The following is a 14,051-nucleotide window of genomic DNA, read 5'->3' on the forward strand; positions in this document are numbered from 1 at the left end:
AATGGTAGTTATTACATAAACAGCCAGCAGGTGGCAGCAGAGCAAAGGAGATCAACCAGGGCCATCTAGAAAAAAAGCTAAATTACTTACAATTTTAAATAGATTTGTGAAAACTGATGAAACTTAGCTCTCTTCTAATGCTAATTGCTGCAAAATGGAAGCAGATAGAAACATACTTTTTTTTTCCTGATGAAAGAAGAGACTTTAATCTTTCTTTTGATAGGTTCCATGCTTTTATAGCAATAGAACACAATATTCAGTGGGCCTTGCAAAATCAGTCAAAATCCAGTAAAACAGCCGGGAGCGAACAGGATTGCTTCTGTGAAAATGGCGGCGAGTGAATGAGTTAACATGTTTAGTTCTTTTCATCCAATACACCCTTACTGTACGTTTTTATACAGTACAATAGGTAATGTTGCTTTTCTGGGTCGCTGGAACGCATTGATGACATTTCCATTCATTTCAATAGGGAAATATGATTTGAGATGCAAATGTTTGGGCATGATCACGAAATGAATTAAACTTTACATACATACTTAAATAATGACAATCCTCCGAAATTGTCTTACTGAATAAAAGGCGGGGCACTAATTGACTAACCGCCAGGCTTCCTGTTATGTCCTCGGACAGGTTGTGACTGTGAAGACAAATTTGTGTTTTGACATACTTGGCCAATGAATCGGATTCTGATTTTGATAAAGGTTGTAATATTGTGAGAATAAAGTTGTATTTTTGAAATTCAACTGTTAAAATATGACTTTTTCTTATTATCTTAATATTCCTGGTTTATCTTTGAAAAATCTTTGTGTCTAGAAAATAGGCAACTATTTAATTCCTACGGCATTTTGGGGTCCACATAATAGTCGGATTATGATGAGGGGATCTTTGTTGAGATATTATTTAAAAGGATCCCACACCCTAAAAGTTCTCGAACCTCTGAATAATGGCTTATTCTTTGATCCCCACTTGCATGATGTCACATTCCTCGCCAGTACAAGCAGCAATTATTGCGTTTGATTTCATAATTGCACTCAATAGTTGAATGTTCTCTATGACTGGGTCATAGTAACCTGTGGCTAAAGAACACAATAAGCCGTTATTGCGCAACTAAATTAGACTTCATCTACAAAATCTTTTTTTTTTTTTTTTTTTTTTTTTTTTAAATCAGATTTTGAAGAAATATATGTGAGAACGGTGGCAATTTCTTTCTTGCCAGAGTAGTGAAGGCTTATTCTCGGAACCCTGATTTTATCGAGTTACATTTTGCACAAGTACATGTGGAAATAATAGCATTTGATTTCAAAAGTCCTCCTGATAATTAATTGAATGTGCGGCTAAATAGAACACAATAAGCAGTTACTGTGTGTACTATGAACCTCACTTGTTTGATGTCAGATTTTTAGCACAAGTTCGGGCATAAACGATGGCCTTTGATCTTCAAGAAAAGTCACTTCATAGCTGCGCATTATGTGCTGTTGCGTTAATCTTTTGTGGCCAAGCAGTAGACTCATATTTACTCCTATTTGAGGCTTATTCTCCGAGCCTCACTCGTTTCGCATCCCACTTTGCACAGGTACGTGTTGAAATGCTGCTTGAAGTGAGCGTCGCTATAACGGCGGGGGTGTAGAAAGCGAGAGAGCTTGATTCAAGCGCCTCTTTTTTAAGAGACGTGACTCACGCCGGCCGCCTGCTGCACGCTGTGTACGCTCGTCTTGTTTCGCTTACCTGCCCCAAAGTACAATGCAAACGTGTCGAGTACACTGCTTTGCTTTGCAAAAAAAAAAAAAAAGCAAGATGCACGTGAAACTGCTGCGCTATTAAATGACGTGTGGTATTGGATCTCAGTGTGATGAACATTTAGCTGTGGCTAGTCAATTTAGCCATTTAAAACGGCTAACATAGCACGCGCGCAAGTCAAAGGTGCAGTTAGCACAAACATAGCACACTAGCATGCTATGCTATCATGCTAAAAGAAGTAAAGGCTTGTCCTGTTGACATATCAAGTAAAATTAAACAGCTAGCAGGGTACATATGACACATTGTGCTTGCGTTGATGTATTGTTGTGGGCGGGACGTTAGCATTTCACTCAAAGCTACACAGCTGCGATGACACATCACACTCACAGAACTGTTAGCATAGCATGTCAAATTGCTATTATGCTCGACAAACACAAGTCACCTCGAAACTTTGACATCATTCAACCGTATTGGCATTGTGATTTTGCGCACTTGTTAGCTTATTTAGCTCACAGTATCTCATTAGAACTGATACATAATGTACAATGGAATCAATAGAACAATAAACACGTGCGTAATTGCAGTTTGCGACTCACAAATTCACCTATTCATGTTTTTTTGTGAAACCTTCTCATCAGCTATTTACTGTTTTTGATTTTACATTTGTTACAAGCGTTTTCACAAATTAATTGATGGCGAGGAAAGACAAGAGAAGCCATGCTAATTGCTAAGCTAACCTAAGATAGCAGCAAAATAGCAGGTAAATTTAATTAGTGAATTATTTACTACACTACACAGCTAACAGGACCGAAACCGGAAACGATGATGTTAGTGTTCGTCAGCCGGGAGGTGTGGTCTATAAATGTTAATGTCGTATAATATATTCAAATGGAGTCGTCATTTTTTTGTGTGAAATTGTCCCACCGAAAATGTTTCTTGACAAGAAAATACCGTTTGCTGCTATACACAATGTGAATTTAGAAAATGAAAATGAACCGGGGGTAACAAAATAATAATTTCAATACAGTTTTTTATAGAAAAAGGCGTAAACCTTCAGTCAATTTTATTGCCGTTGTTGGTGAAAGTTACATTCACAGGGTGTAATAACATAAACAATGTGCAATAGGTGTGAATTTTTTAAACAAAGATGGAAGTTGCTGAGGCAATGAGAAATTCGGACTATTTTTACTTGATAGTAGCTTGTGCGGATATATGCCGTGTACAACTACCACGAGTGTGTTCCGCAGTCAGGTGGATGTAGCCTTGAGCACCACTTCACCTTTCCTCTCCTCTCAACGGAGACATCCACACACTTCATATACACGTGCATGAATGTTTTTTGCTCGGGTGCGTTTGCGAGGGCTCGCAGCAGCAGCAGCAGCAGCAGCAGCCGCTTTTTCTTTGTATTTTTGCTCCCCTGTGGTGCGCGGTGCGCTAACCCGAGCTGACACACTGGGGGACTCACTGCAGGGAGACAAACAATGAGTCTCTTCCTATGTTGTGTGTGAGGCGCCGGTGTCACAAAATATATTTTTCAAATCTGAACTGTATAGCGCATGTCCGCACCCTTTTTCTTGCCTCGCTTTCATGCATTCCTGGAAAAATATCCTTCCGGGTTTCCTCACAACTGTTAACGTATGTGTGCGTTTGTCGTCCCAGGGCCAGAACCAGCAAATCAGCCCGTGCTCCACGCTGACCAGCAGCACCGCGTCGCCCCCCGCGGGCAGCCCCTGCTCCACCCTGCCCACCGCCATGTCGGGCCAGGCGGGCACCAGGGAGTGCGCCTACGGCTCCGTCACCAGTCCCACCTCCACGCTGGAGAGCCGCGACAGCGGAATCATCGGTGAGGGTGCCTCCAAATGTCCAGAAAAGATTTCAATAGGATTTGAGCCTCGAAAGCAGGGTTTCAAGCCTGGGTTAAGGTTCCAAGTTATGATTGGGGTTTCAAGACTGGATTTCAAGTTCAAGTTTCAAGTAAGAAATGGAAGGTTTGGGGGGGTTTCAAGTTAGGGTTTTAACATCTAAGTTAGGTTTTTAAATTTAGGATTCATATTAGGGTTTCTAGCCAAAGTTAAGGTTTCAAATTTGGGATTCAAACCAGGGTTACAGTTTAAAATTGAATTTAGGCTAGAGTTTCAAATCAGGATTTCCATCTTGGGTTAAAGTTTCAGATTTTGGTTTCATGCCAGGGTTATAGTGTTTGCAGTTAGGATTAGGGTTTCAAGTTGTTGTTGTTGTTTTTGAAACACTGGATTAGGTCTTCTTGTAAGGGTTTCATGCTAAGGTTAGTCTTTAAATTTAGGGTTTCAAATTAAGGTTAAGATTTAAAATTAGGTTTGCAAATGAGGGTTTCAAGACAGGGTTAGGGTTTCAAGGTATGATTTTACTCTGGTTTTAGGTTTTAAAGTCTGAGGTTTCAAATTGTGGTTTTGTGTTTTGGTTAGGGTTTTGAGTTAGGGTTATATTTACAAATGGTTTAGGATTTCAGCATATGGTTTTAAACTGGGGTTAGGGTTTCAAGTTTCTGTTGTAAACTGGGTCTGGGATTTCAAAGTAGGTTTTCAAATTGTGGTTTCCTCCTTTGGTTAGGGTTTCAAACTTGGGTTAATTAAAAAAAAAAATTGGGTTTTGAGTTACAATTATGGTTACAAAAAAACGGTTAGGGTTTCAAACCTGGGTTAGTATTTCATGTCACGTTTGAAGTTATGTTTGTCGTCGTCTTGTCATGATATTAAAAGCAGCACATCTGTTAAAGTCGGGTTGATTTCCATTTGTGCAGTTCTAGCACCCTCTGGTGGCTAGTTTTTTTAGTGCAGGTTAATTTTCACAAGGCATGTTTTGGCCCTTCTGTGTTTAAAATCCATGCTAATGGTCAGATGAAGGGGCACGTAATTTTTGTGAACCGAGTCAATATGTGTGGAAACTATATTTTTTTTATATATAATATTTATAATGTTTTTCAGTTGCAGTAATGTATAAAAGCACAATATTGTGTGTGTGTGTTTTTTGTTTTGTTTTGTTTTTTAGTAGGAGCAAATTTTTTTCCCCAATATTGTGACCTTTTTTTTTTTTGTATCGCCAACCTCCTCACAATATCGTGACAATATCGTATCGTGATGTTTGGATATCGTTACATCCCAACAAGTACGGTTTCCAACATTTGTCTCCGCAGCCACGCTGACCAGCTACTCTGAGAACATGGAGCGCGGCGGCGGCGGCGGCGGCGGCAAGCACGGCGGCGGCACGGAGGGCTCGCGCGGCAACCTGAAGCTGTGGCAGTCGCAGAAATCAGGCATGGACTCCTTCCTGTACCGCGTGGACGAGAACATGACGGCGTCCACGTACAGCCTCAACAAGATCCCCGAGCGCAGCCTGGAGAGCATGTCCTCGCACTCGGCCCACTCCATCCCCCTGTACCTCATGCCCCGACCCAATTCTGTGGCTGGTGAGTCCCCCCCCCACCCCACCAGACCCCCAACCTCACAGAAATATGCTTACTCAGCTTTTAAAAGCACTCGCAGCAGTGACATATTTCAGCACCCAACCTCTTTTCTCCCTTTTTTTCCATGCTTGCTGTCTTCCTTGGTCATATTCAAATGAAGGTTTTCATTCTGGATTAGGGTTTTAAATCTTGGGTTGCGGTTTGAGTTTGAAATTGTGGTCTCATGCTGGTACTTGATGATGACGCAGGTGTCCTTCGTAAAGCTGTGTAAAAGATGCATGATGGGAAAATCGAGGCCTGAAAACGGCATCGTTGCGAAATCCCTCCTTCTCAGTTTTCCCCACCGCAAAGAGCCATCACGACGCCGGCTTCCGATTGGCCGCTCTGGCGCGGGCGGGGCGTGAACGGTGTCGACCCCCCCGAGTGAGGAAGCCGCACGTTCATGTGCGAGGGGGAAGGAAGGAAGGAAGGAAGGCAGGAAGTGAGGCGGGAGGCTCCTCTGTTACCTCATGCAGGCACAGCGTTGCGCTCCCGTCAGGAGGAGGAACGTCGATTAGAATCCTCCAATAAATGCCTCGCCTCCATTATTCATCACATCGAGTCTTCGGGATGGTCGAGGCGATCGTGAAGCCGCCATCATTGACATTCACGTATAATTATGTTCGCACTTCTTCAACAATGTGACAATCATCTTTCTTTCGTTCTTTCTTTCTTTCTTTCTTTTTCTTTTTTCTTTTTTGTTTTTTTCTTTTGTTTTTTTCTTTTTCTTTCTTTCTTTCTTTCTTTCTTTCTTTTTTCTTTCTTTTCTTCCTTTTTTCTTTTTCTTTCTTTTTCTTTCTTTCTTCCTTTTTTCTTTTTCTTTTTTCTTTTTTTGTTTTTTTTCTTTTGTTTTTTTCTTTTTTCTTTTTCTTTCTTTCTTTCTTTCTTTCTCTTTCTTTCTTTTTTCTTTCTTTTCTTCCTTTTTTCTTTTTCTTTCTTTTTCTTTCTTTCTTCCTTTTTTCTTTTTCTTTCTTTCTTCCTTTTTTCTTTTTCTTTCTTTCTTTCTTTTCTTTCTTTCTTCCTTCCTTTTTTCTTTTTCTTTCTTTCTTTCTTTTCTTTCTTTCTTCCTTCCTTTTTTCTTTTTCTTTCTTTCTTTCTTTTCTTTCTTTCTTCCTTCCTTTTTTCTTTTTCTTTCTTTCTATCTATCTTTCTTTCTTTCTTCTTTCTTTTCTTCCTTTTTTCTTTTTCTTTCTTTTTCTTTCTTCCTTTTTTCTTTTTCTTTCTTTCTTCCTTTTTTCTTTTTCTTTCTATCTATCTATCTTTCTTTCTTTCTTTCTTTCTTTTTTTCCTCCCTCCCTCCCTAACTTCCTTTCCTTTCTTCCTACCTTCCTTGCTAACTTCTTAGTATTCCTTTTCTTCCCCTCTTCTTTCCTTCCTTCATTCATCCCTATATTTGTCTATCTTCCTTCCTTCTTTCCTTCCTTCCTTTCGTTTTCCTCCTTTCCTATGCACCTACCTGCTTCCACCAGTTAGTTTCCCCCTTTTTACTCAATGTTTTTCTTCTTTCCTTCATATCATAATTTCCTAACACGATTCCTGCCTTTCACCCCACTAGTTTAAACTTTTTTTCTCCTCTTCCCAACATTGTCCTTTTACCGGCTTGAACAGTTTTTCCCCTTCCTACCCACAGCTTACTTCTTTTTACCTTCCTAATCTCCTCTTTTCCACCAGTTTAAACAGCTTTTCCACCTTTTTCCGACACCCTTCCTTCTTCCTCTTTCTCCTGCCGCCAGTATGGCTCATGCAGACTTACCCCGTTGGCACAGCAGCAGCGGACGTGATGCGAACAGACTGCTGCATTGCAGATAGACAAGATGAGCACACAGATTGGAGTCCTCGCATTGAAAATTGAGAAAATGGAGCCTTTTCAGCTCAGTGGCCCTGAGTCATTCCTCCTTGGCTTAGCAGCAGATTAATGTCTCCTCATGCTCCTCTCAGAGACTAAGTTATAGACCCCCCCCCACTCCCACAACACACCCCCAACCCCTTCAGATGTACGATTGATTTGTCGGCAGATGCCTGATGACCACAGGAAAGACCAGGCTGGGCAGAGGGGCTTCCACTAGTGGTCAGTGGGATGCACTTGCAAGATTACCACACCATGCTAACATGCTATTCTGAGGGTATAAACATACTTTATTACCAATCAGAATATGGGACGATTAATTCATTCACTCCCAAAAACGTATTTATACGTTTTTTTGGTTTGTTTGTTTTTGTTTTTTTAAACAACAGAAGGCTTTGATGCAGCTTCTGACATGAAGAGGTGGCTTAAAACAATGGTAGTTACTACAAAAAATGGCCAGCAGGTGGCGGCAGAGTGAGATCAGCAACGGCTATGTTGCAACAAGCTCTTTTTGATAGTGTTTTCACCAGGAATGTGAACATCAACGAAATGAATCTGTTTTCTAATTACTACAAAACAAAAACAGACACAAAAATACTTTTTTTTCCTGATGAAAGAAAAGACTCGAATGTTCCTTTTTGTCGGTTCCATGTTTTGATAGCAATAGAATTCAATATTCTGTGGGGCTTTTAAAATCAGTCAAAATCCAGTAAAACAGCTGGGAGCAAAAGGGGTTGCTTCAGTGAAAATGGCCGGAAGTTAAGATCTGGTTTGCTTTTGGCAGTGTTGGAAGTTAACATTTCATCTGTTTATGAAGTCATTTGAACTCGGAATGGCCTTTAATTATCAGTCTGCTGAGTTGTTGTTGTGTGGGTACAATGATAGCAACTTGATAGCTGCGGCATGGAGATGTTAAATTAGATTACATCTAATCTGAAGTAGATCGGCCGGCTTGAAAGGCGCGACGGCTCTCACTTGATAGTTTTTAAAAGAAATTGTCTCCATGCTTGTACGACACTAATCCATCCTTTCAGTAAAAAAACAAAACAAAACAAAAACTGCTTGGTGGTCTACGCTCGCATCCCTTCATCCCCGCCGACATTCGTTGTCGGGAATCATCTTTGCCCTCGTTTGTCAGGAGGTTGGGCTGTGAAGGTCTATCACGTCGTCGGCGGCGGCGATCTAATCTCATTGCATATTGGCTGCGAAACAATCAGCAGCCAGCGCCGGGCTTCATGAATAAGACATTCATCTGTGCGGCTAATTAATCCTGAGAGATCCGCCGAGTGACAGACGCCGAGAGGAGGGAATTCTACATGGCGGGCGATCGGATCCGCCGAGGCTTCCGCTGGAGTCCATCTTGTTGCAAAGCGCTTTTCCCATGCACGCTTACTGGCCACTTCAAATTATTACGGCCTTACGGAAATCTAATTGAGTATTTATTTGATATCCTGATCACATCCCTTAAATTATAAACCGGAGCTATCCAAACTACGGCCCGGGGGCCATTTGCGGCCCGCCGTCCATTGTTTAGTGGCCCGCGACATATGCTAAAAATGGCATTTGACTCAGTTCAAATAAAATAAAAACAAAAATGTTTGGAGATGGTCGAAGTAAGAAGGGAAGGTGTCGAAAAACACAGGTACTATTAAAGGTTATTTTAATTAACTAAAACTAACGAAAAAACTAAAATTAAAAAAACTATTTCGTTGACGAAATAAAAACTAAGTTGCTTTAAAAAAAAAAACATTTTATTTTTACAAAACTAACTAAAATAAATATCTATAATCATAGCAAAAATGTCCTTCGTTTTAGTCTTTGGTAATTAATTGAATGCATGAGCCTTTGGGGATGATTTTAAATGTGATTTTTAGTAGATTTATTTTTTATATAATCTGGAATAATGACATCACGCCCATGGTGTTTTTTAAATATTGCGCACAAGTAATACACATAAAAAAAAAACTAAAACTAATTAAACTAAAACTAAAAATGTATTAAAGAACTAAAACTAAAACAAAAACTAACAGAACCACCCTGAAGACTAATTAAAACTAACTTAATTAAAAACAAACAAAACTCAAAACAAAAACTAAAACGAAAAATTCTAAACTATAATAACCCTGCTGCCATATTACAAATAAATTGGTTTATATACTGTAGCATTTTTCTAAATATTTCTCTTCATAACATGATGTGGCCCTTCGGATTTTCTGCCTGTGGCCCTCAAATGAAAAAGTTTGGACATGATACGACTCATGAAAAGGCCTCAGGACCCGAGCTCCAAACTGAACAGGAAGTCAACCGTTTTTGGTTTGAAGCGGCCATTTTGGGCAGATTCCATCCCCTACTAGGGAATTTGCCCATTTGGGCGCAGAGTCTTCGACAGATGGGCGACTTTAATTTGCCAGGCTTCTTGCCTACGACGTGTAACGTGGGTGGAGAATGGTGTCAAAGTTTGATGATCATTTGGAAGATTTGCCACGAAAAAGGTGGCGCGAGGGCCCAGTCGTCACCGCTTGCTTTCATTTTCTATTAACCCAATGCCGAACTGTTTGATTGACACACGGAAAGTGAAACAGGAAGTCAACCATTTTGTTTTGAAGCCACTTTGGGGGAATTCTTGTGCTTGCGCTTCTTTTTCCGCAGGCAGCTTTCATCTTTTTTATTGCGGCAACTGGTCCTGAGCGCTGTTTATAATATTATGAGCATATCATATAGCTAATAGAAATATTTGAACCGGGTCTCGGCATCCTGCAGCAGCATGTTACAGTAGAGTGGCACTCTGTGGAGCACAGACCAATTTTGTCTTCCAGATTCATGAATTATTTACCTCGAAATGAAGGAAAATTACCGAAAGTAACTCATATTTTATTGTTATTACGTCTGGAAATGAGACTTCGTACATTTACCGAGTATTATTACTTTTTGGAAAGGCAAACCAAAAAAAGAATTTTGCACTCAATAATGTCGTGAGAGGACGATTTTCATACTTGGTCGTCATAATAATGTTTGTTTTGTTTTTGTTTGATTTTTTTATACAGCCACCAGCTCGGCCCACCTGGAGGACCTGGCTTACCTTGACGAGCAGAGGCACACCCCCTTGCGCACCTCGCTGCGCATGCCCAGACAGAGCACCACCTGCGGGCCTGCACGCTCGGGGCAGGACCTGAGAGGTGAGTGCGCACACACACACACACACGCGCTCACGAATTGTGAGTGAAAAGAAGACCAATCACATGCGGGAAGGCGGGACTTAATTCATTTCTTTTTTCTTCCCCTTTTGAGAGCTTAATATTGTTCATTCGACAGCCTTCCTGAGTCAACATATCATCGCTCGCTTATTTATTTATTGAATGACTTAATGATCTGTCAGGCGGCCATTTTGACAGTTGAGGTTGAGACTTTCCATCATGGTCCCAGCATCCTTCCTGTTCTTTCCTCGCATCTTTCCACTTTCTTCTTGACATCTTTTCCCTTCCTTTCTTGCATTCTTCATATCCTTCTTTCCTCCTCTTCTTCTTTGCATCATTCTTCTCTTCCTTGCATCTTTGAATTCTCCTTTCCAACTCTTTCTTTCCTTGTTTTTCTCTTCCTCGTTCTTCCTTGTGTTCACCTCTTTCCTTCCTTAGCACCTCTTCTTCGTGTGCGTGTGTGTGTGAGTGCGCGTGTGTGCAAATACGTGTAAATTTATACTCATTAATTCACCTAAAACATAATAAAAATCCCATTGCCCTTCACCTTAACCAGATACTTCAGGGTCTCGCCAGAGTCGTGAGGTTCAAACGGTCAGGAGACCAGAGAAAAGGTCAGAAAAGAAAAGAAAGATAAATCAAAGTGAAATCCAGCACCGAGCAAACACTTCCTGCCTTCCCCATGGTTACAAAATCAAAGTCTTACGCCAACCCCAGAAGCCTCTAAATTCCAACAAATTAAAGAGATTTCAAGAGACCAGAGGAAAAACTAAAGAGAGGAAGGAGGGAAGGATCGATGAGGCAGAGTGAGATCCACAGAAACCAGCACATCCAGTCCATCTTCTTGCATATTCCTATTCCATCCCCCTGTTGCTCTTTTGTGTCCTTTTACTTCCTTGCTTCCTTCCCTGCCGCCTTCTTTTCAGTCCCTACATCCTCCTCTTCCTTCCTTACATCTCCCTCGTCCTTCCTTGCATCCTCCTCTTCCTTCACTGCCTCCTCCTCCTCCCTTTCACGCATCCGTCTCCTCCTTCCTCGCGCCCGAGACCGCTCGGCCACCGTGAGTCATCGTCACCTGGTGAATAATTCAAGCGTCTGGCAGCCGTCTGGCCACCGAGTCTCCGGCGGTCGCGGGCGATGCAGAACGCGGAGGGATGTGGGCAGCGTTGCTCAAATGTCACCCCAGGGTGGCAAAAAGGTGCGTTTGGGAAGTGTTTGGATGATGAAGCATCCGTCGTTCCGTAAACAACTCCCCACGCCCTCGTTGACAACATGGCCGCCGTCTTTTTGCGGGAGGAGCTGACGGCATGGCGCCGTGAATTTTGCAAAAGTGGAGGCCAATCTTGAGTTCGAAACGCCTTTCCAGGCTTGTAACCCTAATTTGAAATCCTTACCCTGGCTGGAAACCCGTAAACTGGTTTCAAGCCTTAATTTGAAAACATAATCATAGTTTGAAACACTATCACAGGCTGTAAACTTAAAGGGATAATTAGCCCATTATAGCAATAAAGTTTATATTTTGTCTATAATTAATTTGATACTTTCATTATATTTCACGTACAATTAGTACCTTTAAAAACACATTTTGCAACTTGCTGTCGACTGAAAATGACATCACAAGCGCTCAGGTAACCAATCACAGCTCACCTGTTTTCTCGGCTTGGTCATGTGACATTCACAAGCTGAGCTGTGATTGGTTACCTGAGCCCTTGTGATGTCATTTTCAGTCGACAGCAAGTTGCAAAATGTGTTTTTAAAAGCTACTAATTCTACATGAAAAATAATAAAATATAAAATTTATTCTAGGCAAAATATTAATGTTTGACTGCCAAAAATGGCTAAATAAGTAAAGTATCCCTTTAATATTAAATCTTAACACTGGTTTCAAGCCTTAATTTGAAAACATAATCATAGTTTGAAACACTATCACAGGCTGTAAACGTAAAGGGATACTTGACTTATTTTACCCATTATAGCAATAAAAAGTTAATATTTTGTCTATAATTAATTTGATACTTCCATTATTTTTCATGTACAATTAGTAGCTTTAAAAACACATTTTGCAACTTGCTGTCGACTGAAAATGACATCACAAGGGCTCAGGTAACCAATCACAGCTCAGCTGTTTTCTAGGTTTGGTCATGTGACATTCACAACCTGAGCCCTTGTGATGTCATTTTCAGTCGACAGCAAGTTGCAAAATGTGTTTTTAAAAGCTACTAATTGTACATGAAAAATAATGAAAATATCAAATTTATTTTAGGCAAAATATTGACTGCCAAAAATGGCAAAATAATATTAAATCTTAACCCTGACTTAATGCCCAAATTTGAAACCCTAACACAGGTCATAATTCAAATTTGAAACCATAACCCAAATTTGAAACCTTAACACAGGGTGTAACCTTGATTTGGAAACCCGCCACATGGTTGAAACCCAAAATTGAAACCCAAACTCTCATTAGAAACCCGAATCTGAGTTTGAAGCCCGAACTCTTGCTTTGGTGCAGTGACTTTGCAGCTCCCCGTATTTAATTTGATTAGCCACACTTAACAGTGTAGTTTTTGTTGCCTCACATTCTGTCTTTCACCCAAACGGTGAGCCGTGACATCAGCACCAGTGTGGGACTTTCTCCCTTTTCATTCGGATTCCTGGAAACTTTACTAGCAGCACTTTCGAGACAAAGCGAGCGACTGCACGCAGCCAAGGAAAACGATCAAGAGGAAATATGGGCTCATTATCGCACCTGGCCGGGGCTCTTTAGCAACGAGCCATTTGCCGAGGACACACTAATGTACTTCGGACAACCCTGCCAAACGCTGCGCATAAATGCTGCATCATGTACAGAGGACACACCTCTTCGCCACTTCCTTACAAGACCTGGAAACCAGAAAGCGAAGTCCTGTAGGCGTGCTTAGAGGAGTTTGATGTGGAAGAACAAGCCTGGCAAACACTCTTAACCCTTCAAAGTTGGCTATCGTCATGTTTAAAAACACACAAAATGGTTGGTTTGTTTCAGGTAATGTCAGTAATGACATAGGAAGTACTGATTGGTCTGCTCAGTCATGTGACTGATCTCACAGACGACCATTTGCCAGCTTCGGAAAGATGGAACAGGAATGTGAAGTTTATCACCCGACGATCACTTCATAAGAATTTGTCACAACAGAACCGGCGGGGAATTTTCACTTTTTTCCCCCGCAAATGACTGAAGAGGAACAGTCACGGAATTTGTTTCATGCTTTGTTGACACGCTTTTTTCTTGTTTACACGCAGAACATGACGCTGCCTGTTTCCTTTTCACTTTTAACGCAATTTTTGTCCTGTGTTTGCTTTGCCTCAGGTTCCGCTAACAACTCCCATGCCTGGCAGTCACAGTCACGTGAGTCATATTTTTTTCTCTGCGTCCCACAATGTCCACCGTTATGTGCCATTTCATTCCATCGTGTCCCATTTAATTCCCTATTGTGTCGCATCACGTCCTTGAGTGTCCCATTTTGCACTGGTGTGTTCTTTGATATCCCCTATTATGTCTCATTTTATTCCATAGTGTCCGATAATGTCCCTTATTGTGTCTCATTTTGTCCCTTAGCGTCCCATAAGGTCCACTTTATGCACCATCTCATTCCATTATTTCTCGCTTTGTCCCACAATGTCCTCTATACTGACCCGATCAAGATTGATTGTCTTGCAACCCCTGCAGAAATGGAATCTAGCAGCTCCCCCTAGTGTCAGCAAAAGGCAGTGGTCTGATTGCACTGATCTGCGTGAAACCAAATCCTTGTGACAAGTC

The 14,051-nt window shown here is 41.2% G+C and overlaps 1 protein-coding gene across 4 annotated transcripts in view; it reads left to right on the forward strand.

Annotated features, from left to right (window-relative positions):
- Positions 1-14,051, forward strand: part of tanc2b (tetratricopeptide repeat, ankyrin repeat and coiled-coil containing 2b) — a 90,013-nt gene that overhangs the window by 57,719 nt on the left and 18,243 nt on the right. For all 4 annotated transcript variants that reach the window (XM_077501580.1, XM_077501582.1, XM_077501581.1 and 1 more), the window contains 4 exons: positions 3,397-3,580; positions 4,910-5,182; positions 10,109-10,240; positions 13,602-13,640. In XM_077501580.1, the coding sequence (XP_077357706.1) occupies positions 3,397-3,580; positions 4,910-5,182; positions 10,109-10,240; positions 13,602-13,640 (628 nt within the window). The remainder of the gene's footprint in view (positions 1-3,396; positions 3,581-4,909; positions 5,183-10,108; positions 10,241-13,601; positions 13,641-14,051) is intronic.

The sequence above is a fragment of the Festucalex cinctus genome, chromosome 17 (genome assembly GCF_051991245.1).
Source record: "Festucalex cinctus isolate MCC-2025b chromosome 17, RoL_Fcin_1.0, whole genome shotgun sequence".
Classification (NCBI taxonomy): domain Eukaryota; kingdom Metazoa; phylum Chordata; class Actinopteri; order Syngnathiformes; family Syngnathidae; genus Festucalex; species Festucalex cinctus.